General features: G+C 39.6%; 2 protein-coding genes across 7 annotated transcripts in view; both read left to right on the top strand.

Annotated features, from left to right (window-relative positions):
- Positions 1 to 836: 836 nt before the first annotated feature.
- LOC111336297 (uncharacterized) lies at positions 837 to 13061 on the top strand. 3 transcript variants are annotated; one of them, XM_088728282.1, is made up of 8 exons: positions 837 to 1097; positions 1238 to 1352; positions 4210 to 4881; positions 5374 to 5538; positions 5992 to 6117; positions 7068 to 7176; positions 10324 to 10577; positions 11104 to 13061. In XM_088728282.1, exons 2-8 carry the CDS (start codon positions 1280 to 1282, stop codon positions 11925 to 11927), a joined length of 2223 nt encoding a protein of 740 aa, XP_088584408.1. In that variant the 5' UTR covers positions 837 to 1097; positions 1238 to 1279; the 3' UTR covers positions 11928 to 13061. The 3 variants fall into 3 exon arrangements, with proteins under 3 accessions (XP_088584408.1, XP_088584407.1, XP_022798099.2); XM_088728281.1 differs by having other exon boundaries at positions 837 to 1134; XM_022942364.2 differs by having other exon boundaries at positions 842 to 1134; positions 5392 to 5538.
- Positions 13062 to 14884: 1823 nt separating this feature from the next.
- LOC111335822 (protein Wnt-5a) overlaps positions 14885 to 26706 on the top strand; it is a 29573-nt gene continuing 17751 nt past the window's right edge. The window contains exons 1-2 of one of the 4 annotated variants that reach the window (XM_022941824.2): positions 14885 to 14900; positions 18768 to 18835. The gene's annotated coding sequence lies outside the window, so the exon portion shown is untranslated. Of the gene's footprint in view, positions 14901 to 18260; positions 18544 to 18767; positions 18836 to 22584; positions 22761 to 22828; positions 22848 to 26706 lie in introns of those variants that run through there. The other 3 variants (XM_088728332.1, XM_088728335.1, XM_088728336.1) reach the window with 3 other exon arrangements.

Here is a 26706-nt window from a genome sequence, read left to right as displayed (position 1 = left end):
GAGCGTTTGTTTTTGTCTATCCAGAATGTGTGAAAAAATTCGGGGATTTCTGATCAATTTTCTGCCAAAATGGTTCAGACTTTTCCTCCAGCACTGATTCTACTTATTTAGATGGCAATTGTTTCTTTACTGGGGATTGGCCAGCACGGACGAACACCACAAAGCTTATAATTCGCGATCAGAAAAACGTTAATCAAGTCTTAATCTCTTAGCAAAATTCAGTGAACGGGATTGGAAACTTACCCCTGCGACGGGTCGTAAAAAACAAGTCTCACTCTACAGGTTAGCAGATTCAGGTCAGTGGAGTTTTGAACAGACTGTGAAAACGACTTCTCTCTCTTCGATTCTTCTTAAAGAAAGTGGTTTAAAACATAGTAAGCTCACACTTTTGAACTGTACGGAATTAATGTCAATCACGAGTCTTGTAATCAAAATAAATCTACGCCATTTTGCTCAACGAAACAGCAGTTAAGGTAAAACCCATTTCAAACTTTTTCCCTTTTAACCCACTGGTAGTTCATGGCTTTATGGGCCTTGGAAGAGAAATTGGAAAAATAAGACTAATTCTTCTTAAAAGAAAAAAAAAAAAAAAGAAAAGCTGTCCAGACTCTGCTTTTGCGCGTTCCGCGAAGTACACTTCACTCTCCCGTCCCATTCTTTCAAAGTCCTGTCAAGACGAAAATTCTCTTATAATTTAAGGGTGTGAAGTATTTTGGGGTCATCAATGAAGATCCGCGGTACTAGTACATTGGTGGGTGTCCATATATAAGTGTTGGATCCCTGTGCCAGCAAGCCGTTAAACGAGAAAAAAGGGTAAATGAATAACAACTAATAAAACGGATAAGTTTGTCTCATTAATTAAAAAATCACGAATTATCCTGATATATAGGTCAGTTGTATCTTCTTAAAGCAGCTTTTCGCCTTGTAAAGAGAGTCTTTCAAAGGAAACATATTTCAGCCAATCATGTCGCCGATCACGGAATCACGTGATCTACCTACATGGCGGGCCTTAACTTCATTGCCTCGTGCTAACAATCAGCCGATTCGTCTGTAGTCGCGCTAATAAATTAAATTCAAGGCTGTTCGAAAGACTTAAGGTACCTAGACGATACCTTTGGGGCATAAATTTAAGAAGTAAGAGTTTTAAACGCTAGACAGCCCTTAAATTTAACGTTGAAATGACTTTAATTTCGATAATTCAGTTCTATATTTTGATGATGGCGTCGTTTCGTTTTAGGCCGTCTACAGACCGAAGCGTCCTTTGCAGAGGTCAGTGATCATGTCTTTTGAAGATGGTGGTGATCTAGCATCCTTCGCTGCCATTGCTGAGTCGGCGATTGCCAACAAAGAAGGTAGGATTAAAAGAGTAAAAACGGCAACAGACTTTGGTAAAGTGGGCAAACGAGCGAGCGAACACTTGCCTCGCTTGGTGATCGAGATGGCGAGCATTTCGTCATCATATTTCGCGTTAATCATTCATAACAACAACCCATTTCCTCGAGAAGATCTTGCACTGTCTAGGAAGGTATATCTTACTGCAAAACTGAACTAAAAGTGTTGTTGTTATCCGGTACCCAGTCCTTCCTCTAGGAGGCAGTCTTTCCCAGGTCTTCAAAAGATTGAAGAGTTATGGCGGTCGCCCCAGACTTCTTTCTCTACAATTAATATCTTTCCCCAATCTTTCTCAATCTTACAAACAAGAGGAGAATTTATGTCTTGTAGTGGGCATCATTCTACGATAGATGAATTACCCTGACTTTTCACCGACTTTGCTGTAGCATGTATCGTTGTCGATGTTGTTGTCGAAGGTCCTTCTTCGGCTGTCTTCGTTGTGCATGACGCTTTGTAACATTTCAAGTCGATTTCGACCCATTTTAAGGACGGTTTCAGGCATCAATCTTTGTTCCACAAGAGAAAAATCGTACATATGTTCCATTGACTTACAGTTGTGAAAGTAATGCACCAAAGTCGAAGTTTTGTACAGCCTCCTTTAGAGGCAATTAAATGTAAGAATGTACAAGATGGTGGACGTGTATTTTGCGCCATTTTCTGTGAAGAAATTTGCATAACGCAGTCAAGCAATTTGCATGTATAACTCATCAACTTGATCATCAAAATTTTGCGTATTTCCTCGGTGTAGTTATGTTACATTTGTGACTTTCAGAGATACCTAAGTTTTAGAGGAATGAGAAATGTTATTGATTTCATTGTTTGACTTCAAATAGGCAAAGTGTAAACAAGTTATATTACGCTGCTGTGATGCCTTGTTCCTATTTAAAAATACAATAAATTTATTCGATTTTCATTTCCATTTTAATTTCAATGAGTAGCCATGGATCAAATTGTTTCGCGAAATTTTTCTTTGTACCTCCAGTTGTAGTATTATCAATTTTAAAAGGCTTGACTTTTAGAGAAAGAAAGAGTTTTTCATCCAAGCAAAATAGATTTGTCTTCAAAACCTGATGAAATTCAAAGACTAAAAATTCTCTATCAAATTTCTCAAAATTGGTTTACTTTTGTGGTAAAGGTAAATTACAGTCTCTAAAATCATTCCCCAACAAGTACCACTTACTAATCACTACATATATCATATTTGATGTTTTGATGTATAGTATTGCTGATTAATACATATGATGTTCATATGAATATCCAAATGTGTTTCATAGAGAAGAAGTAATGCACAAGAAAAGTACAAATATTATATGATATATGATATTTGTACTCCAGAAATATCTGCGAAATTCACCCGCACTGAATTAACAGTTTGGCATGTTGGATAATAAATCTCTGTTGTGCAGTATCACTGAATATTTTTACTTGTTGTTTGTATTTTGACTTGCCCTATGGGCTCGTCAAATTTTTACGAGTTGTGCCCTACAGCACAACTCATAAAAAATACTCGGCAATACTTCACAACAAAACGTCTAATAAAATATATGTATTTTTTTAGTTGTGCTCCACTTATTAATTGTGCTGTGGGAAAACAATTTGAAGCTCCCTTAGCTCTTATGAAATTCAAAGGGAAAAATAGAGGCAGAAGAAAGGAATGAAAATGCAACATGTTCTGTTGGTAATTGCTCAGTAATCAGGCTTAATGAAATTTGACACATCCATGACTAAAGTTGATGATTGAAGTAAACATGTCAAGCATTTACTAGAATGATGTACAACTGATTATATGATACAATCTTTTGACTCTTGAGATTTTTTTAGTGACATGAGATGTCGGCATTGTCTTTATTACTCAATTAAATGGTTAGTTTCCTGAGTTGCTGGAGGGTCCTTGTTTTTTACATGCCCATGAAATGTGCCATGCTCTCAAGAGAGCCTGTACCCAATCCCCACCGCCACCTTTTTGAGATTAAAAAAAGAGGAAGACAAATGCTCTGTTGCCAATGTGCATGGTTGTTAGTTGTTTAAATGAAAATGCAAGTGGAAAAAAATGGCTTCTAAGTTGCTTGAAGCAAAAAAAAACTTGTCCTGGAAGAGTGTTAAAAAATGTGCAAACAGCACATGTTATGAAACTTACAGTATGATAGCCAAAAATACTTGTATATGTCTAAACAAAAACATGCTCTTGAGAATACTTCCAAACAAAACAAAGTGAAGAATAGAGAGCAAAGTGAACAACTGAAGCTGTTGCAGAAATGAACTAACAAATAATAAGTTATTACAAGTATGGGATAAAAAATTGACAAATGAGAAAACAAAGCAAAGGTCTAGGAAAGACACAAATGCTGTCTAAGCTCCAGAGCCAAATGGCTGGCTAATGGTAGTATAAAATGATTTAAAGCAATGGAGAAAAGTGATTTAGAACAGTTAAGTGATAAAGCTGAATGGTTAAAATTTATTTAAGAACTTATAGGAATATTATAAACAAAGGGAATTTGTGCAAAAGATAATGGAATATTGATGAAAACAATGCATGTGAAAACAGAGGAACTTAATGAAAATGCGACAGAAAGATAAAATACAAATTTTTAATGAATTATGTAATATGATTTTTGTTGGCAACAAAAGTTATCAAAGTTTTCTAGGAAAAGGATGCCTGCAGACCTGATGCCCACAAGGAACGTTGGAATCAACGTTGTTAAGAAATGTGGGAAACCTTTGATGAACTTTGTAGTTCTGATGGATGGTAAACAGGGTTGTGTCTCCTCAGATGTCCTACGAAATTTGACCAAACAAACCCATGTTTTTTCCATGTAGAGGAGACTGCTGAAGCTAAGGAGGAGCCACAGGAAATAAAGGAGGAGGATGCTGCTAACAATGTAGGAAGCAATGCCAGTGAACCAAGTGAACCAGCTGCTGCCGAGGCCACAGACAGTAGCACTGCTGAATTGACCAGTGAACAGCAGCGCACTTATGCCAATCTCCAGCCCATTTTCCTTGCCATGGAGATGGGACAGGAAGCAGTTAACCAGGAGCAGGGTCAAGAAAGTACTACTGTAGAGATTGGACAGCAGCAGACCACTTACATTGCTACTACCAGTGAGCAGTTCACTCAGCCTTCCCAAGCTACTAGTATGCTGCTTACTAGTGCAGCCACCTCAGGGGCAGAGACCCCAGCATCTTTGGCCTCGATTCTACAAGATGTTGTATCAGGAATGCAGAGTGGAGCAGGCTCTGTTCCAGCTGCTATCATCACAGATCCAAACTCTGGAACTGGATCTTTTCTAATTGTCAATCAAAATGGCGTACCCATAGTCCGACCAGTTCTTGTTTCAAATCTTCCAGCTGGAGGTGTGGGCCAAGGGAATGCTGTTAGTGTGTCTGCTGAAACTCTGCAGGTGTTGACAGCAGGTCTTCATACTGTTGATGATGGCTCTGCAGGAAGTGGTCAGGAGACAGTGACCGTTGATGTTGGTGCTGAAGCTGAAGGTACATTTTATCTTAAAATCTCATTTTGATGAAATTTTTTCTTCAATTGTATGCAAATCTGTGGTGTTTCATTTAGGAGGAATTGGTCTTCATAAATATTGTTTTAACATGACAGATTGTAAACATTTCCAAGCACAACTCAAGGCAGGTCACTGGTAAAGATCTAATCAAATTGTTTCATCAATAAGTAATTTCCCCTTCAAGCTACTATACATGTCACATTTTGAGGTAGTTCAGTCTGGAAATTAAGGTTTTTTGTAGACAACATCCTTTGCTAATGCAGTGTCCCTCTTTTTAGGAGGTACATGTAAGTGGTAAAATTTATTGCTTGTAGTGCCTTTAATTACTGCCCAAAATTGCTTGGAATTCTTGAAAATACAACAGGCAAAATGATTGCTCTACCTGATTGAAACTTTCTTTTACCTGTCATACTTGAAATTATAGGGTGCACACTGTAATAGTTTTCCAAATTCTAAGTATCGATATTTTAAGGGGGGATGATTCTTGTAGGTTCAAGTGGAGCTGGTGAATTATCAGTGGAAGCTACTGTTGATATTGGTGCAGATACTGTTGCAGTGGTAGCTGGAGCTCAAGCTGTGACACAAGGTGACAATGGCACTGAACTGGAAGAAGGGGAAGAAACTGTTGGAGTACAAAGTAAGGCGTGTTTCACTCAGTAAGCACGGTATTACAGATTTGAGTACGTGTACATGTAGGCTGTATTGTAGGCAGCTATCTGTGCACAAACAAAACATTCATTTATGCCAGCCACACTAGATTTCAGGAAAAAGTTGATAAGAAGGAAAATTGCTGCTTAGCAATGAGACAAATTGTTACCCGTGTGATACTTCTGCTCAATGTTAGTTAATAAGCTTATTAATCAAAAAATATCTGTGTCACACTTTTTAGACGTCTTCTTAACAAACTGATAGATTGATATGGCTCATCTCTGCAAGGATAATGAAAACTTCATAGAATTTTTAGCTCAGTGCCCCACCTGTATGCCAACTGTTTGCATCTCCAAACATTTACCAGTAACCAAGTGATTTTACTTACTCTACTGTGCATTGAATAGAATTTACAACTAATTTCTATTCAATAACTGTGCAGAGCCCATTGCTGCTCGGGCCCCAACAGGGAAGCGCAAACTAAGTGATGGTCCAAGGGTCTGTGAACAGTGTAACAAAAGCTTCAAGTATCCTTCAGATCTCAAGAAACATTTGCAGATTCATACAGGTCAGTATTGTAAAGTGTAGTACTTCTCTCGCATTTTGCAGCGAGAACTGGACTTATGTATTTTGCATACCCTGACACTTCAAATGACCTGTAAACTTCAGATAGACCTGTTAAGGAGCCATTGGTTGGGAAAATTACAGCCACAATGCACCATTAATTTTTCTGTCTTTGTGTAGCCATTTGTTGTTACCCATCCTCGCTACATTTATGGCCATCCAACAAGGTCTAAAGGGTACAGTCATGTAGGAAGGAGACAGGGTACCCCTAAGGAAGTTTTGATCTTTATATCAATTCACCTGACTTCTTTCCATACATTTTTTACAATTTTGTTTTGTGAGAACTAGGTGTCCAATCACACTTTATCTTGTATCTCCCTCTGACTGACTGACCAATCACCTAGAGAGCAGTCTTAGGGAACCCAAAGGGAACTTTTGATCTTTATATCAATTCTCCTTTCTGCCATACATTTCTCATATATTTGGCTCTGAGATTTTGGTTAGTCAATCATGCTCCATCTTGTGGTTGATATATCTCTCCTCATCTCCTGCATGGCAATTAATGCATTCATTTTGTGAGCAGTTACTTGTGGGTCTTTTCTTGGAGAGAAAGGGTTTAATTGTCGTGGATACTCAAAAAGAGTATATGGCAAAGCTAAGTGGCATGTACCATAACCAAAACAATGGAAATTCTCAATGTTCATGGCTTGACACTAACTTTTCAACTTACTAGCCAAGTGCCTGGCAACAGGCTGGATACATCTCAGATGTTATGACAATTTTAGTTTGTTTACTAGCCAAACTGGCTAGTGGAAATTGAAAACCACTAGCCAAAATTGAATTTTTACTAGTCTGTGGCTAGTGGGCTACCATTGGTGTCGAACCCTGAATGTTGTTTATCACTTTGTTCAGTTTTAACCTGCTTTGTCCCCTTTTTTTTGCTTGTCTCCTTAGATATAAAGAAGTTTAAGTGTGAGGATTGTGGAAGATTTTTCCGTCGACTCCATCAGCTCAATGTCCATCAGAGGATTCATTCCGGTGAAAAGCCTTATGTCTGTCCCAGGTTTGTTGGTTTGTGTGCCGTTCCTACTCTACTTTATTTCACAAGAATAAAAACATACCTACATGCATACCTACTTTATTCAAAGTACCAAAGGTATAAGAAAAAAAGATAGAAAATAACACCCTGAAAAGAAAGGTAAAGAGGTGGAACCCATAGTAATAAAATCCCTAGCTTAAAATTTAAAAGTGGATGTATACTACAGGGCACTGAATCACAACTAATCAGTACTGCTATTGTTTGAATCAATTCCAAGTGTTTAATTTTTTTGAAATTCTTTGATTAGTTCTTTGAAATGGACCGTTGAAACTTAATATTTTATTTTTTAAGGGTTTAGAGCAAGAGAAAAGAAATTTTCTTCTTAAATTTATGATCATAGGAAGGTTCATCGAAGTTATCCCCTTTGTACTTTGTTGACGATGGCTGACCCCTTCCCCTCCCCCTCCGTTCCTCCTGAAAACCATGTGACCCACCCAAATTCCCCCCTCCTCCACCTACAGCAATAAGTACTGTCTGGTCCCCATGGTGGCTTTTTTCCTTTTTTCGGAATAAGATGTTCACTCATGAATCGGTCATCAGCTTTCTTTCTGAACTGAAACGGAGTAAGGCAAAACAAAACAAAAAAACAAAAAAAGAGCGAAAGAGAAAACAAAAAAACCCCGACAAGAGTTCACCAAACAAAAAACTCGGGAGGATTAGATCGAGTGAACTATGATTGACGGGAACTTTCCTCTGAAAACAGTGTGGATTCCCATCGTTCTTGCCATTTCTGAAATTAATAATGATGAAAAAAAAGGTCGTCGAAAATTCAAACGGATTGTTGTGTGGGGTTTTGCAAAAATTCCATCTCTGAAGTACTGAATGTCTCCACCTCAAACCCGCTGATCTGTTAGATGCATTGCAGATGTGTTAAACTGTTAAAAAAGAAACTGTGTCCTAATCAAATTATCGCACTGTCTGGGTATCTGACTGCCTTGAAAAATTCAAAGATCTCACATCAGATTTTATTCGTATTTAAGTTCCAAGTGACCTCTACGTCTCTCTCGCTCTCTCTCTCTTTTTTTTTTTCCCAAATTTCTCAAAAAGTCTTTCATTCGAGAGAAGGGTCGTTTGTTCCTTTTCCCTTTTTATTTTTCGGCCGGAAACACTTAAAGTAAGTGTAATTAGCTTTCAGACAAACATTCCTAAACGGTTTTTCACTTAAAAGGGGGCTATTCAAATTTCCTCTCTCTTAAGCTTTACTGCTCCTTGCCGGAAGCACTTAATTGTTGTGAGCTTTTAGACAACATTACAAAACAGCTTCTCGTGATTTTTAATTTACATTTAAGATTTTACTGTACACGAGCGACTCTCCTTCTGACGTTTAGTTTTCATTGTTACCAAGTATATTCACTCATTTATCTTATCTGCAATCCTAAAATATCCTCATGGATCGCGTGCTTGTAGAGTTTCAACCCCTAATGTGGTGCTAAATTGGAACTTCTATTAATAAACAATCCTGATATACAACCCGGGGGTCCGGAATGGTTTGAATTACATGTGTACAACCCCTGCCAAGCGTCAATCGTCTGCAGGAGTAATCTGGGATTAAACTTCTTTCGTGAATAACACGTTTTGAATTCCAACTCAAGAAATGTTTTTTTTGTGTGTGTGATATAACCGCATCTAGAATACCTGGTCCAAAACTCACACAAATAGATGTATTGTACGTTTTATTCCTGAGAATTTCAAATGAACGCGCTCGTATCATTTTGATTAGCTTTAATTTCGTTTTGCTAACCACAAAAAAAAGCGGCGCATTCATCTATGTGCGAAATTCTCGCAAAATTGCCTTTTAAAACATGAATACACTTGGGTTCCGCGCGGAGTTTTCGACTGTCAAAAGTTTTTCACAGATCATACATGAAACGTGAAAGAATTGTATCATATAATCACCATTCAGTTGAAGGTCAGCACCAGGACTGCAGTTTTGTTACTTTTTCTCACTTTTAAGTTTGTATCCAGCTCTCGCTCTTATTAAAGAAAATGGTCAGGAGTTTGTATTGCTCTTTAAACCCTGGGTTGTTCAGAATACGAATGAGATTTTCGACGCAGTTTTAAAGCTTTCCTGACCGTTTTACCACTCATATTTAGTTCTCTTCATACTTGTGCGGTAAAATCCCTCAAAATGTTGAGCCTATTGCACGCCTTCTCTAGTAGAGATCAAAGCTAAGCTTTATATCTAATCCTGGATTAACTCGACCTGTCTTTCGAACAACCAGCCTTGGAAGCACCTGAGAGCCTCGTGCAAACGAACGGAGTGGGTTTTTTCTCAGTTCCTTGTTGTGATATCTTGCTTTGCTCTGACTTCCACCTGTGAGTGTTTTGGCTGTGGATTTTAAGACACCCAACCAATAAGCGTGCGTTACCCTTAAACTCCCAGAACTGATTAATTCACATTTAACTTACCTAAAACTTTATTATTATCATCCATTCACTAAAATTCCATTCCAACAATGCATTATAAGTTCAATTAGAATAAAATCTGTCATAGATCTCATTTCACATAATTATCTCATTCTAATGATTACATTCTAATTGATTACATTCTGTTACTTCCTAATCCTATCTTTAACTATTTCCGAGTTCAACACAACTCAAGAGAAATATCATGGAAAATCTTCTTTGAAAAAAAAAAAAAAAGAACATTCATCCTATATATTAAAAAATCTAAAAATATTCTTAAAAAAGACAAAAACTATTCTCTAAATCCTGCTTGTTCTTTTTCGATCTCAAAGTCACAATGCTCAATGTTCAGAGGGACACGCTTAGTGGTGCGTGAACCTCTTAGGCAAAGTAAGGCGGACCTTAGTAGAGCGAAGGACACTTTTGAACGTAGCCATGAAATTGTTGTGCTGCCCTCCTCTCCTTTCTTAATAGATACGAGTTCCGCTAATTCACATTTAACTTCTCCCTTTAATATCCATACATTATCCTGTAGACTGGAAAAGAGAACACTCAAACTCATCAGGTAGAAGTTGTTTTCTTGATCTAACGCCAAACTCTTGTAACTAATTTACAAGGAAAGTTGTAGTAGCTGGAGGGGAGAGTTGAGAATTTAATGGTTAGGGGGTGTGAAACCATCTGTAATTAGTTTCTGTTCTACCTCAGGTGTGGCATGGCCTTCCGTCACGACTCCACCGTCACCATGCACATAAGAACTCGCCATGACCACCTGCGCCCGTTTAAGTGCGAAGTGTGTGGCAATCTGTTCGGACGTTTGTCTCACCTAAAGAAGCATATCCGCAAAGTGTGCGGCGACAACAAGAACAAGGAGAAGCCCATAGCACAGTGCCGCTTCTGTGACGTCACCTTCTCGACCAAGGGAGATCTGCGCAAGCACTTACTGAACTGCGAAAAGAAAGGTGCGCAACTTTTTAAAGGAAAAGTGGTTCAGTATCCTACTTGCTAAGTCCTGGGAGACTCCCAGTTCCGATTTTTCGACCTCTGGACCGCGGTTTATATTTTCCCTACATTATCCCTGGGATATACCTTTGAAGTAACGAGATGTTTGGAAATTAGCTGCAAAGGAGCAGCGTCCTGTTTGGCGAAGGGGAGGGGGGTAAAATACCACTGAAACTTGCAAGAAAAATCAGTCTTAATGCAGGAGCGTTTATTTGTTTGCCATTTGAAGAAACTCCCCTAAGAGGTGAAGCTGAATGTCTTAAACATTGACATTTTGAGGCCGTAGTTTATGGGAGCTGGCCGCTACCGAGAGTCTGTACTGTGTTTTGAAACTGAAGAATTTAGTTCGGGCGGCTGTTAAAAGCGTCATCTTCGTACGAAAGAGTAACACTGCAACACCTGGCTAAAACGGAAAGTGACATTGTAGCAATAGTAGCATTAGATCTGGCGTCAACCTATTATTTTTTGGTGTTTCGTGTTTTATAGAAGCCAAAGTGAAAGCCAAAGAAGTCACCCTTCACATTTGCGAAACTTGCAACAAAGAGTTCGCCAGCCCCTACAACCTACGACGACACCAGTTGACCCACACAGACGAGAAACCATACCAGTGTGAAGTGTGCAACAGACAATTCAAAGAAAAGTCCTCGCTCACCAAGCACATCAAACGGAAACACACTGGAGTGGACCAAGGCAGTCAGACTGACGAGACTGGTGAACAGGAGGACGGCTATGTCAATGTTGACGTCATAGCCGAGTCTGCAGCGGTCAGCGGTGTCACCATGGAAACTGAAGAAACCGTTGAGGCTGGTATTGCCGCTGAGACCGTCGAAGGAGCTTCGACTGTTGACGCCAGTTCTTTGATTCCTGGAGAAGAAGAAGAAGAAGAAGAAGAAGCCCAAGGCGGTGCTCAGCAAGTAACTGAGGTGGTACAGGCCAGCGGCGAGGTAGAAATGGCCACTGTGGAGCTCCAACTCGCCAACGCCGCTGCAGGCACGGCTCATTCGCACGACGCCTCAGCCCTACAGGCTGCAGTGGAAGCACTGGTCTCCGCCAGCCAACATCAAATAGCTGGAGTGACTCAGGAAACCATGGAAGAAGACTCCTCCGCGGGAAAGGAGATCTTCGAGGGAGTCACCTCCCAAGATGCCGAGGGTGCTGCAGCACTCATGGCGGTGTACGTGCCGGAAGTGAAACAGGCGGAAGTCAACTTGGAACTAGTGAATGTGGATGGCTCCAAGATGGAGTATGTGGAGACCACCGAGGAGGGAGATCAGGAAATGCCCGCCGAGGTTGGAGAAGAGGAAAGTTGATTGACTTCAACGCACTTTTTTTAACGACTACATCTTCATATGATGAGCCTAAGGCGTCGCTTCTTCGAAGCACGTTTGCAGTGTTTGAGTTGTGCTCAGAGCTTGTAAAACCTGTAGATAAAAGTATGAACGAGTATCCTTCTCACCGTTGTTTTGCAGTAAACATCATAACTCAGACTTAAGTGTTTGCCTTAGTTAATCGTGCACGAAATCATATCATTGATAGTACAGTGTTTTTGTTTCGTTTTGCTTTGTTTTCAACAGCGTAGTTCGGCTGGTAGTTGTTTATTTTATGCAGTGAAACTTGAACTAAACGTGAATCGAAACGTGACTAACAAGATCTGATTGTTAATTCTCCCCTCTATCGGCTACGTACATTCTTGCAAACTAGTCACCAGAATTTGATGTTAGATCAAGATAACAACTTCTACCGGATCCCATTTGAGTATTCTCAGTAGCTGTTTGCTTGATAATGTATGGATATTATAGGGAGAAGTTACATTTTAATCACCTCTGAGAGTTTTAAAGGGTTAAGCAGTGGTTATACTATAGAGTCGAGGTTTCAAATTTCTACCAGTATTCCAGGCTAAAGTTGTTCCGTACATAGAGGAACTTTCTCTTCTCGTGATGGCAATTTGATTTAGTCACTCAGAAGTGTTTCAAAATTATTTGTCTTTTATCAGCACGACTAACTTGTACCTTTTTCCCGCAATATTAATACATTTTTATGGCGTCGGTGAGGAAGGCTACCAAATTTATCAATTGTGGGACTTTTTGTTAATGTAACGCCTTAAATTCTCAGAATTAACGACAGTAAGATCTTTGCTGAAGACTGCGAGGAGAATTAAGCGCTAAGAATTTGGGGGTGAAAACATCGAGGCTTTTTGATTTTGTTAAACAGGACTTGAGTGGGAGCGATCACTGTTCTAAAGTACATCTTAATCTTTGCTTTTCTGGTTACATTATTTTATCAGAAGCTTAAGCGTATACAAATCTAAATGTAAGTAACAAAATTGTGCTGGTGCTCTGTAACGATCAGAAAACAACAGTTGGTTTATATTACCCAACTGAAAACGAAGAAGTTGAATTGTATTTACCTTAAGGGATTGAAAATTAAAGACTTGTACTAAATCTGTTAACTTTCTGGTGGCTACATACAGAGTCTTGTTGAAAGCCAGTAAAAATGAGGAGGCAATCTCGTTCCCAGGGTCTCTCATCTTCCTCGCTCGCTCCAGGGGGCGGAAAGATGAGAGACCCTGGGAATGAGGTTGATGAGGAGGCAGAGACAAGCTTTACCATCTACACCAAAACACCAGTATTTGTACTCTCCCTACTGTTCTCTGTACATTTCCTGAGGTGCTGACAAGGAGAATTTGTTTAACAATCAAGATCTTCTTTAGTTGGAGATCATTTCCTTTATTCTCATGGCCTTACTGTTTGACTCAGGGGTGATATTTTAAGAAGAAATCAGATGCTAGTCACTCTCAAGGAGTCAAAGGTTTATCGAATTGACACCAGTGAATTCGTGGTATTGTGCAAAATGTAATTTAATAGAATATACAGTGATTGTACTGAAAGCCAGTGATCTTGTGATTCCAAAACACAGAATTGAGCCGCTCAACCCCACCCACCTTATATTTAACTCCAATCGGTCCACCATCTTAAATAAGATCCATACTCGTCCTAGACTCCTATGGCCGAGCTAGTGCCCGGAATCCACTTAGTATTCGTTCCTTTGCTTCGCATATCCACGAGTCAGTAAAGAAATAGAAAAAAAGTGCGCGAACTAGAGAGGGTTGAAGGGGGGGGGGGGGTTAGAAAGGTAGATTTTAGGACAAGTGATAAAAGGCAACGGATCTAGCTTGGGAAAGTCAAGCTCAAGAAAGTTACGGTTGCTTTGTAAAAAGTCTTTTAAAAGGAGATCTTGAAAAAAGCACATCACACATTTGAGAAGGCGAAACTTTTTTTTCTCCTTTCTCTTTTCTTTTTCCTCAAGAAAAATCGCTTTTAAGGTGAATTTTTTAGTCAGGAGGCTCTCAGAGCTTTTAAGTGCTGTAGTCTTATTTAGGCGAAAATCCACTTAACACTAATGCGGTTTCATCGGTTTATAAGCGGGTTTACCCAACGGAAACACTCCACCTTAAAAAAGGTTTAAGAATAACAATGGCCTTTGAAACTATTAAACGTTGATATCATGTTTGCTTGATTCTATAGGCGTGACAGACATTTTTGTGTTTCGGAAAAGATGTCTTCGGAGATGACATTCCGATTCTCTCTTCTCACTGGAAATAGACGAGCCCTAAAAATAACAGGAATACTTTTGCTTGATTGAGGTGATTATGTTTCAAGAAAATTGAATTTAAAATAGGTCGTGAAACGATGCAAATGTCAGGAGAGATTAATTGGCAAAGTAATTAAGGAGTTAACGATGGAAGAATTCCCACATGGTAAAATATAGAGACAAGAAAAAAAAATCGTCTTTCTGTGAGGGTATTAAAACAAATGGATATGATTACTCCAGGCACGAAAACTAAGAATTGCATGCATTCAAGATAACCTCTCACCGAGAAGTTCACAACGCCCTGTCGTTTTTGATAAATTAAACTGACAGAGAGGTATCGACCATGAATTCAGACCCAGGGCTCGGAAACAGTTACATCCATTCGCACGGTCTGACAGAAGGAGTTTATTAACCCTGACCTGGGGAGATAAAAACCACAAGATTCTGACCCTTTCTATCAATGAACAGACCTAAAGGCGAGACTGACTGGCTGTAAATTAATTTAAATGTTATAATACCTAGCGCTGGAGAGAAAAACTTAAAAAAAAAAAAAGTCTGCCTGTCTCATTTGAGTATTCTGGCCTTCGAACAGTTGTCAAGTCAGTTGTTCCTGCATGTGTGTGTGCAAGACGGAACTGCTGATCACTTAGTTTTTTTAACGAGAAACTGAAAGTTTTAAAGGCTGATTGGAGGTAGGTGAAAAGCCGGCATTGCTTTGCTGTTTCAGTACATGTGTTCTTGGGCGATGAGACTTTTCGGGTCTAATCTGCTTCTTTGCAAAGCTGAAAACTGTTTCAGTCGTGCCTTCACTAGGACTGCTTTGAATCAAGACCTCCAGGAATTTGATTTGTTGAGCCGAGCAAATTTAAAATCTAGCTCTCATCTGTTCATAAGACCATGGAACATCTCCCAGTGACTATTTCTGTCAGTTTTGATACCGCCTCGCAAATTTTACTCAGTTCAGTGTGACGCTGTATTTGGGAAGGAATCTTGTCTTATCTAGGAAGAAAAATGGCTGCAACTTAAGTCAAATTCTTTTACGTTCCAAGTGATAATACAGCACTTACGCATGATGGCTTCGAAGCTACATCATACTGCCTTCTAAAGAAATGGTACTCTGAGGAGATTTAGCTTAGGTAAGCCATTTTCGCTTTTGAGCTATCCCAGCAGGACATGGATCAGTTTGAATGTTTCCGTTTTTCTGATTGAGGACTATTGAATTGCGTAAACGACACGTATGTCTGACGAAAATAGCCACAAAATGAACGCCGTCGAATTGTTGAGCTGTGGAAACTTTTAATTAGCGACCCATTAGCGACGCAAATTTTTCAAATCGATTGTTTAAGTTACCACGCTTGCGGATGACAATGGCCGTGGGCAAATAACTTGGCAGTACTTCAGTTTGCTATTGTTGTATGAGCGTGGAAATGACCTTGATGATTTTTGCGACGGACGATGGTTTGCAAAACTTCCCTTTGCATGCAGCTTTCATCTTACTATTTTATTTTTCAAATATGAATTCCACGCTGACAAACCCGAGTAAATGCAGCAGGTACTAAGTTCTTCTGTAGCGTAGTGCGGTCGAGGGATATGTTCCTATCCCTCCAGGGGTGGTGGGATGACGTGATCAAGAGATATGTCCCGTCCCTTTTGATGTATGGGGAGAGGGGAAGGGGAGGCAGCTGAGTTTTTTTTTCTGGGGTGGGAACAAAGGGCCGATATTCATGTACACAACTCGGACCCTTGGTAGCCGGAACCTTCATGTCGTAGTTGCTGAGTCTAAAATGAGACTGATACGATCAGGATCAGGAGCATATAGATGGGTTCTTGACCCTTTGACTCCGACTGGATCTGATTTTTAATTCCCCCCTCCAGCTGCTACATATTTCCTTTCAAGTTAGTCGCGAGAATTTAGTGTTAGATCAAGGCAACAACTTCTACCTGATTAGTTTGGGCTTTCTCCCGGTTAGCTCAATCGATAGAGCGCTGGACTGATGTGCGGGAGGTCGAGGGTTCGAGCCCCGGCCGGACCAACACTCAAGGTCTTAAAATAATTGAGAAGAATATGCTGCCTTTCTATAACATCAAGAAATGGTTTAGATATTCTAGTCTTCTCGGATAGAGACGAATAAATGGAGGTTCCGTCTCCTGCAGGGTTGGGGGTAGGAGACGTTAATTTCCCACGCACGAGATTACTGTGTGATGGATGTCCTCCCCTGGGGTGGGATGGGTGGGTGTTGTCTTGCGATTTATGAGCCTCTGGCTCGGGCAATATGGGCAACCATGCCCCACGCAAAGACATTAAACTTGATTACAAGAATTCTCGTAATCTGGTTTCCGGATAATGTAGGGGTATTTTAGGGAGAAGTGACATGTTAATCAGCTTGTGGAAGCTAGGAGTTAACCCACTCCAGTATTGGCTTCGTCAGTTTTCAGTACTGTCTCTGCTCCATCACAAGATATCAGCATAGTGTTTTTTCTTTTTTATTCCGAGGCAGAGGATAAACGAGCAAGCTGATTATTTCTGTAAATTGCAATTTTCTCTCGTGGGAAAAAAAGACTTTTTTTTTTTTTTTTCGAGACCTAACATTGGAACTCTCATTTTATCCGGGCGTTATAAAAAATCTCAAACTTTTTTTATGACTGGAGCTTGTCACTCTTCCCTGTCCCCTCGATTAACTATGCTGCCGGCGCAGACATGTTCTAGTCACCAGTCCACCTCTTTGGTAGTGGATCTTTCCCAGGATCACTTCTTATTAAACACGAATACTCCTCCCCTTGCGACTGGCTCATCCCTTGCGCTATCCTCGCGGGTGCCTCCGTTTTAAAAATAAAGCGCAAACTTCTATCCCGCAGGCTGGGAAGAATTGCACAAAAATAGTTGCAAACAGGGTTTGTCGCCCGACACTTCATTATGACAGCGACCACCAACCAGGAAAGCTAATAAGAAACGATTGGCCATCGTCTTTTGAGAAATGGAGTAACTGCATTTCGCTTATTGTCGAGAGAGCGTATGTTTGCCGGAAGGAGCCCTACAACTCGATAACTTTATCACTTGAAATCTGTGTTAAAATCTCGGAACACAGGTTTCTGCGGGAGCCGAGATTGCTGTGAAGTGAAATACTGATCTTTCCGGCTTCAATCTGCAAGAATTTTCCCATAATTGTTTTCTTCCAAACTTCATGCTGATTTTTATATCTCTCATCAACCGATAGCGGAAACAGCAACTTCCTCAATTATGCTAACTATGGCATTAGCATCATCAGCCGGCAGTCTTAAATGTGGCATATTTGTTTTAAGGTTAAGCTTTACCTGTTAATTCAAAGCATATTATCAGGCGTTGGCAAAACCTTAAATCGTTTAATATCAATTAACGCGTTTACCGCGTCTCACAAAAGCCTTGGAGGTGATCACGAAGTAATTTCTCTTCAAAATAAAGCACACCTTTTCACTAAGATAGGAGATGAGAAAAAGGAAACCATCAATGGGAAGATTGCTTTATCTGATCCCAAACTGTCGCAGCTGAAATTACACGAAATGTATAGCAAACTGTGTGGAGAATTTCAATTGAGATCACGGGAGTGCACAATGGGTGAAATGCTGAGTAAGCAGGGTCACTTGGGCTACTATTTATCGATTGTTTATTTATATCAACCTACTTATCACAAAATCTATTTATGTTTTTAAGTGGACAATGTTCTATAAAATAATTAGTATTTTTCAATGAATGAATCATTTTAAAACTGTTGGAACAATGAGCCAATGTGGTTTCCCGCGAAGCACCGAAACACTCATCCAAATTTTGAAAACTTTTGGTGTGGAAAGTTTTTTTTTTTTCTTCTCGCTAGATCATATTGCATCCGACCTCAATAGGTCGACCGACTTTATTAACACAAAAACTTTCATATGATAAGCCTTGTTTCCTTAAAATAAACTGCATCAAACCTAGAAGAAAGATTCATTTGGGGAAAGGGCATTTTGCTTTTGATGTGAAATTATGCGTGATTAAATTTAAGAGGTGTACTTCTCGTCAAAGGCCTGAGTCATTGTTTTCATTTTCAACCGACTTCCCGCTGTCAGGCTGATTGTTTTGCTAGGTAAGGTTGGGTACCTAATTTGAAAGTCTGCTTAACTCACGAATCATACAGCAAATTCCTCACAGCAGGCTTTGAAAACACAGGGACAACGTGAAGACCAAGACGATTGCGCCAGCGCTTCAAACTACGGTCGTCCACAGGAATAGCCGCGCGACAGTTCAACAGCTCTCCAGACAAACTGCTTTTTTTCCTGTTGGATTATTAGCACTTCCTGACCAATTTTTTCGCCGCTTATTAGGTAGGGTAGTCTCCCGAAAGTTTCCGATAGCATGACGATTAATCAGCTATCTAGAGAGGTTTAATTTGAAAGCCAAAGATGCATTGTTTGTCGGAGAGAAACGTTTGCCTCGGCCTGGTGAGGAAGAACAAACGAAAACTCTTCGCACTTTCGAGCTGTTGTTGAAAACGCTTACTTCACGTGACGCAAAAATTAATTTCCGTTGATTTTTTCACTTGTGACAGGAGATCTACACCGATCACAAGGCCTGCTTGGTCGTGGACTTGGAGGTTGCTCGTAGTTCAAATTAAAGGTAAGATATTACGTTTCTAACGCGCACGTATGTGTGAAATAATGTTTTGTTCATGGTACATTAATTTGCAGATGGCCAAGGCAATAAAGGCGCTTAGCCGGCTGCACGTTTTATCTCCCAATTGCATCTTTTACTCTATGCCTGTATTGTAATTCTGGATAAAACGCGATTAAAGATTAATAAGCTGGCGGAAAAGAGATAAACGAAAACAATTTCAGAGGAAGTTTTGCGTTCAAATTAGTAAACACTGCTTCCTTTGAAATGAAATGCGCTTAACATGGAAGCTTTTTCCCGAACTAATGGCTAATTTTAGGGACAAAGGGCACACAGAAAATGGCCGTTGCGGTTCCAGCTGCAGTTTTAAAATTTGGGTTTGTTCACATCACTGCCCCTTTATCAGACTTTCCATTTTTTGTGTTGTATTCATGGAAATCTTTATGAGTTAGAAATGGCGTCAAGTGATGAGTTCGAGGGCGCTTAACGAGGTTTTATTTGACACCATTGCTACTGCTACGGTGGTCTGTGTTTGTAGCACTGTTCTGTATCTATCGTCAAGGTTTTCCTCTGTACTGTACACAAGCAATCATTTATCATCATGAGTATGTTCTTCCTTCCGTGAACAACCAATACAATACCTGAGCTGGTTTTCACGTCGCGCGCACGAGATGCAAGCTGCTCAAAAAATATCCTCTTCGAATTGAGTTTTCTTCAAAACCGAAAAAGACGACTCAAAAATTAAATGGGAATTCCAAAGACCGCAGAACAAAAACATTTTTAATGCACCGCAAGTCTTTTTCATTTCTCACAAAGTCGTTGCCACACGAATAGTTGACACCGTTTAAATAGCTCGAATGAATGCGGCCATGGCTACATTTTGTGTTCAAATTCTGCTTGTACAAAGAGATTTTCCCTCCTTTCCAGTGTTGGTAGTCAGTTCCCAGCAGTTTTTTTTCCGTGTTCTATGGTGTCAGAACTTACCCACCTACTCAAGCAGTTTCACAGATACGAAAACACCGAAAAAGTGACCGAGAGATGAAAGGCAGAGTTCGTGTGCAGTGTCTTCGGGTTAGAATTTTGATGATGTTCCCACGACATTACTTAATAAATCGTGGTCGCCCTGTAATTACTTCTGGCTAATGTCTTGATTTGTTAGCGCGATACACTAATTGTAATTTTAATCCAGGCAGAATTTAGATATTAGACCGGCGCACAACAGTTTGTCTTGTTTAGCTGCAACGATATCACAGCCCTCTATGAACGAAAAGCACTGGCCACACAAGCCCTCAAACTTTTATTTTACACTATTTTATACGCCTAAACTCCAGGCTTTGATGAAGACAAGAGCTCTTCTTCAATCGTTCGTTCTGTGAACGTGCCTCTCTGCATCATTCCATTTGTCAATGCGCTTGAAGGCCCTTCCAGCATGTCGACCAATTCAACATTCCCGCTGTCAGAGTTATGTACACATCCCACGCACAACAGTGACGTTATAATTACAATTAAAAGTGTGTGAACAGACTATCGATTGCTATTCTCCCTCGCGGTAGCTTTGAGAGGCACTAGTGAAGAACCTGATGCACTGAAAAACCTTATGTAAGTTTTTTGTTTTCAATGATATACAGGAGAATAAAAAATGAAAACGAAGCGGCTTGCTGAGCATGGCGACGTATCAGAAAATTACAGCATGGAAGTCGCCTCACAGTTACTCACAAGATTGTTTCAAAGCTGTATTCTTGCATCAGCATTTGAGCAGTATTTTTTAACAAAACTTTGCGTTCCGTTGCTTTTAAGCTATGCAATAATCAGGTCCTTTTCGGTGGGAGCACTGAGCTCAGCCAGGCGAAGGTCGTCAGACGTGTAGACTTTCGCGCTTCCTTTTTTTTTTTAACAATCCCACCGGGAAAAAAAAAACCGGCTAATCCTATATACTTTTTAACCTTGAATTTTGATTAAGCAGGGAATAGTGAGAGCCTCCAGAAAAATTTCATTAAAATGTTCTCTTTTATTACAAACAAGAGAGGCCACAAACTTATCCTCTCTTGTCAGAAAATGATCAAGCACTAGATGTTAAAATGTTTTGTTTGGGACAAGGAACACGCCCCTTATTACCCATTTTTCTGAAAAATCCGCGTTTAATTAATTTGCTGGTAGCTCTTTTACTGATAACGGTACTTAACGAGATAACATGGTTATGCATGAGACAGATAAAGTCCTAAGCGGAGATGCTATTCAGTTGTTCGTTTGTTTATTTTTGGATACGACGCTCTCATCATTCAGTATTCCCGACTGTTCCCTACAGCGTAGCCAGCGTGGAGGACACACTCGCGTGTGTTTGTGTGTTGCTCGCGCCTACCTGTGTATTGTTCGAAAAGCATGAAATGTTCGTGAAAATGAAAAGAGTGAAAAAAATTTAAGCAACAGACCGCACTTTCTATTGGTTTAACGGTGCAATAACCCATGCAGGATGTTGGGATAACACGAGAAAAGTTTATAAATCACGAGACGGAGACGAGTGACTTACAAACCTCTCAAACTTTTAATCATTATCTTTTCTGCGCATACTCCTTCCACATTTCATTTCCCATTGACTGTTTGAACATAACCACGTAAGGTTTGTAGCTTACACTAGTTTCAAGGTACGATGTTCTGTTACCATGGTTACTTGGACCAAAAGACTAAGGGTCATGGGAGGTGAACGTAATACTGGCTGCCAAGTTCTTGGTTAAAACAGACAGCTTGTTTACCGACACGTCGTCGCCAAAACGCTTTAGAAATTGGAAATTAATCTTTATTATCATAAAGAAACTGTATACCTTGTCTAAGAACATAGAATCTGAAAATGAACCATAGCTTGTCTAGAGTGTGCTATCTGATATGAATTTCTGCCGGCCTGTTATAAAATGAACTTGAAACGATCGCTATTTAACCGCTACCACTACAGTGAAGAAACAAAAAAAATCGTAATTGAGTCATCCTTAAACGCCATGTTATTCGCGAATTTATTCTGGCATAGAAATCAAAAACTGAAATTAGGAAGGGAAGGTCGTAGAGGGATGTCATCCAGGAGCACATCGTCACAACGAAATAGGAGCCTGCTTCGTTTAATACTCTAATTGCAACTGGGGATTTTAAGTAAGAATCGTCTCGACCTGTACATCCAGGCAAGTCTGACCAAAGAATCTGTTTTAATCTTCCCCATCTCTGGCCCGGTCCTTGTTCTCGACTGGTCTAGTACTGTCTCTTTTGTGTTTTTCTATCTAACCATAATAATATTTTTAGTTTTACCTGTCCAGTTAAAGGTATTCTCGCGTGACTTTAGAAATGTTTGAAAAGAAAATACATTGTAGCGCATTTCTCTAAACTGCATGCACTTGCTCGTCGTCGCAAATTTGGCCACTGGCATTTCAGTAGAGTCTTTGCGGGCGCCTTGGCATGTTAAACACGAAGAAAACTTGCAAAATAAAGTGCCTTGACAACTTAGCACACTATTGATCCCGAACTTACAAATCTTGCAACTTAAACTTTGAATCATTTACAGTCATCTGGGCCAAGACGGCGAAGAAGCGGTACATCAATATAATAATGGTAGCTTGCCTGACTATATTTTTCTCTATGCATCTTTGCTTAGGGTTTGCCGGCCTATTAATCGTCTTTTGTTATTGTAAAAGAAATCCGATTAACAGAGGCTGGCGCATGAACATTAGTTTTGAGAATAGTTTACTACGCTTCATTTGCGCTGCACGATTTTGCTTCAGTAGCGTCCACTTGCTCTCTGGTGTCGTGGTGTGCTTTGCCCAACTCGCAATATATCTACCGACGGGGAATTGTTTGTGTGAGTGAAACAATAATGACAGTATCTGTTTGCCAGTAAGGACGTTTTAGACGAGTACAAGACTAAAGACAAACCACAAGTCTACCATTAAAGGTAACGTTAGAGAACGCAGAAGGGTAGCTGTGCATTCCATCGTAGCAAAGCGCAGCAGCGTGCACGAAATCGTCGACGTATTCAGAGGTAAAAGGAAAACTTCTACATAGTTAGCGTATTTCTTTGAACTCGGAACAGAAGTTGGAAACAGCAGACGTTTTTACGAAAACTATGCTCCAAAAGTCGAGGGGAAAGGAGCAGGAAACTTTGCGCGACTTTCCAACTCTTTGTTTTTCTTTGTGAGCTAGTTGTGGTCACGAATTATTTTAAGGCTGGAGTCATGCGAGCCTGTTTTCGGTCGTCTAAGTCGTGATCATTCCTCAAGATTTAATAATTATCCTATCCTTATATGTCATTAGTTTAGCAATGGGTTGTTGGTAATAACCATACATGGGGCCTTTGTTTTAACAAGCTGAATCACTTACATTTCATGAAGACGAACATAATTGATTTATTTTGAGAACGCGTGCAAAATAGCTCTCTCATTAAGATCCGAAATCTTTCATGATCTCAATCAGTGCCTCGAGGCTATAATGATTGCTCTTTGAATTAAGGAACGAAAATATCCGATACTTTATAAATAGGCTATGAGCTATAAAGAGAATGATTTTCGCAGAGCAAAAATCTTTTCAAACTTTGTTCTCCTCTTCGTCAGTTTTGCGCTGAAGTTCCGACATTGACTTTGTAAATTTAGAAGTGGATCAATTTGTGAGTAGGGAGAATTACTTGTATGTCTCTCCGGCGTAGTTTGTTTAACTAATCAAGTATAACTGACCATCACACCTTTGCGGTTTTGTTTTGTCACTATGTTATATATTTGTTAAGATTAAATCTTCCGCTCGAATAAATTTTCAATTTTACACGCAAGAAGTCATTTATGAAAACTGCAAAATTTTGCGATGCGCAACACCATTCCATCTTCCATCGAGCTTAAAAGTAACGGTATTCATACGAAATTTTAATGTCAACATCTAACTAGGCTATGAGGCTTTCGTTTTTGATTTTAAGACGTGGAACATATCACGGATTAGTTTTAGTGAGTCTTATGACGCCCTCAGGCTGCCTAAAATACCGAAAGAATAGAAAATGTTGTTGACCGGAAATATGTTAAGATTAAATCGCAGAGCTACTGCAACGAAACGGTTTAACACCAACGAGTGGTTACATTTTGCGTTTCACACATCTTGTCTTCTAGCGGTAAAATTTCGTGGTTGATGTCTTTTGAGGGCTGCAAAAGTCTAGTGCGTTAACTGGGTGGGAAATTTTCTCAGATCAAATCTTCACATTTCTATTGAGGTATTTGGGATAGCTTTTATTTTCATAAGCCCTAAATGAACATGACATCCTATTGATAGCTTTTTAATTGTTCCTTTGCAACTGAATTGCATGTGAATAGCGCGGCAGCCACTAAAAAATTTAAAATTTTCAATGCACAGCATTTTCAGTTCAAAAGAAAGGAAATTGCCTGATCACTTGTGAAAATCGGCTATGTTCTCTTCATTTTCCGTGCCATACCAACAGCATAGTAATGTTCAATTAAGAGCTTCCATTACGGTAATCAATCTAGGCGATCAGTTGAAATGCATAACAAGCTTTCTCCATTGTCCGAGTAGATGTTTTGAAATACTTCTGGAAATTCGAACAAAGTCCATTAGTAATGTATGGAAGAATTTTTAGGGGCGTGATACAAAAATACCTAAACTCATAGCTTAAAACTAGCCCTAAACTGAACAACTAGTGAAAGAAATTAGGACAAATTAGAGACAAAAGTATTTTTCTTTCGTCCCAGTTCTTCCCAACACCAGCACCCATCCTATGTAGTGGGAACATCTCAAACATCTGACAGAATGCATAGTTTTGCAGTTGCCCGAATTGATTTCCTTTATTTACCCGTTCTACGTGTTTATTTCAAACAGGATTTCCGTTTTTGAAACTCATGCACACGAAACAACGTGCTAAAAATAATGATGAAGAATTCAACACACTGAAGGTGAAACTTTGAAAAGACCATTTAAGTTGTATTCGCCACGCACAAAATTCGTTTTTTGTGGATGAAACTGAATTGACATAATACTTTGCATCAGGAGAGAAACACTGAAATTGTTAACAAAAAACAAACAAAAAAACAAACAAACCGAAAAGAACATAGGTAGTTAAAGAGGAAAAATAACCTTTGGTAAATAAAGCTTAAGAGGTAATATTTATGCGTAACTACACGCAGGGAATTGTATTTAATAGCTTTACAAAACTATCATCACCTCATTGCTAGAGTGACCTTAAAAGGGTTTTCAGTATTACGTCCTCCTTATTAGATCTAGAGAGGGTCAGTAATAAGTAAGCGGTCTTTATTTATCACCTGGGAAGCTTGGAGGGTTTTGGTTGTGTCTCAATGTCATGATAAAATTTGTATGACCTCCTTAAAAAATTTTGCAAAGCTGTACACCACTTTAGATTGTACAAAGGAAATCACGTGATCCTCAAATAGCTTTGCACATGTTCTAATGTCAGCAGTCGTCTTTGCTAATGAATATGGACGTTTCAACTAATCAGAACAGACATAGAGAATAGCAACAACAACAATGAATCTAAAGGGCGCATTTATACCATTCAATGTTACAGTCACCTTTGTGAAAAGTACGAGGCTTCGAATTCGTTATGAGTCCAGAAAAAAAAAAAAAAATTCTCAGTGTGTTTACCTCTATGGCCAGACAAATGATGCTGGCATAATTTTGGGCATAATGCAACTTTCAGAAGATCCAGCATATTGCCAGCACAAGGAGTGAACTTCTTAAAAATTCATTGATGCTACAGTTCAAAAAGAGATAAATCATGTATAGCTTGAGTACTGTTGAACAGCAAGCCTGAGTTTCCTTTCTTGCACGTTAGGTAAAGCGTTGTGTTCTGAACTTCTGTAAGCCTTGAGAATGAGAATGCCTCCCTCCCCTCAACCTGTGGAGAGGTTGAGGGGCTCTTGAAAGCTATTATTTTTAATCATTAAGTAAGCACAATAAACAGTTTGGGTCATAGTTTTCGGTATAATACCATGTTTTTCGGGGTGACGCTAAAAGCATTATGCTCAATGTTTTTTTTAGCACAACCGTACTTAGCTCTACGCCGAGTTGGTCGAAGCGCAGTTTACACTAATCCGTGTTTCACTTCCTTAACATCAACCAGGATTTTTGTTAATCGGTTTTTAAACAAAGCGAACCCGGAAAGACTTCTTTTCTGGGATAGATTCGTCTCTAAGTAGAGCATATTGCAACAATCTAGAAGGAGTAAAATATCCAATGATTAATTGTGATTTGTTTAAAACCCGATTAACCCTTTAACCTCAAGAGTTACTGGCATGTAACTTCTCAATACATTATCACTACTAAATCGAACATAAAGGACAGGAGAAAACAGGAAATGATCTCCCAACCAAGTGCTTATGATTGTCAAAAGCACAGGAAAACAGAATGGACGATATGCATACTGTGAAGGTGTAGTCTGATCGTCCGGGTGAGTGTAGTCCTGAGAAGGACTGTTGTCGGTTGTCGGCCAATAACATCACGGCAAAACCAACCGATCATTTCACACGAACTGGAATAAGAACATTCTACTGACAACAATCATTCACTTGACTCTGATGATGACTTCCGCACAGGTTGTCGAAACGTCAGTCACTACCACCGACAACAGTCCTTCTCAGAACTACACTCACCCGGAAGATCAGACTACACCTTCACATGTTACCCCCGGGTTCAAGCCATTTACTGCATTACGATATGCATACTGATGTTACTGTGTAAAGGTTTCACATAAATCCTGGTTGAAGCACTTACAAAAACCTGGGGTTGCCTGAGAGGTTAAACAAGAATTAGTATAAATTGCACTCCGAACAACTCGACGCAGAAGTAAACAGAGTTAAAGAGTATATTGAATTATTAAATCTTGGTTTGCTCAA

Source organism: Stylophora pistillata, chromosome 7 (assembly GCF_964205215.1).
Source record: "Stylophora pistillata chromosome 7, jaStyPist1.2, whole genome shotgun sequence".
Classification (NCBI taxonomy): Eukaryota; Metazoa; Cnidaria; class Anthozoa; order Scleractinia; family Pocilloporidae; genus Stylophora; species Stylophora pistillata.
Note: the sequence above shows the minus strand (reverse complement) of the source record. Positions and strands in the feature narration are given on the sequence as shown.

Excerpts from the sequence above, each read along its gene's own strand:
- LOC111336297 (XM_088728282.1), top strand. The coding sequence starts at position 1,280 with ATGTCTTTTGAAGATGGTGGTGATCTAGCATCCTTCGCTGCCATTGCT. Across the intron at positions 1,353-4,209 it reads GGCGATTGCCAACAAAGAAG|AGGAGACTGCTGAAGCTAAG; the intron begins GTAGGATTAAAA and ends TTTTCCATGTAG. Across the intron at positions 6,118-7,067 it reads ACATTTGCAGATTCATACAG|ATATAAAGAAGTTTAAGTGT; the intron begins GTCAGTATTGTA and ends TTGTCTCCTTAG.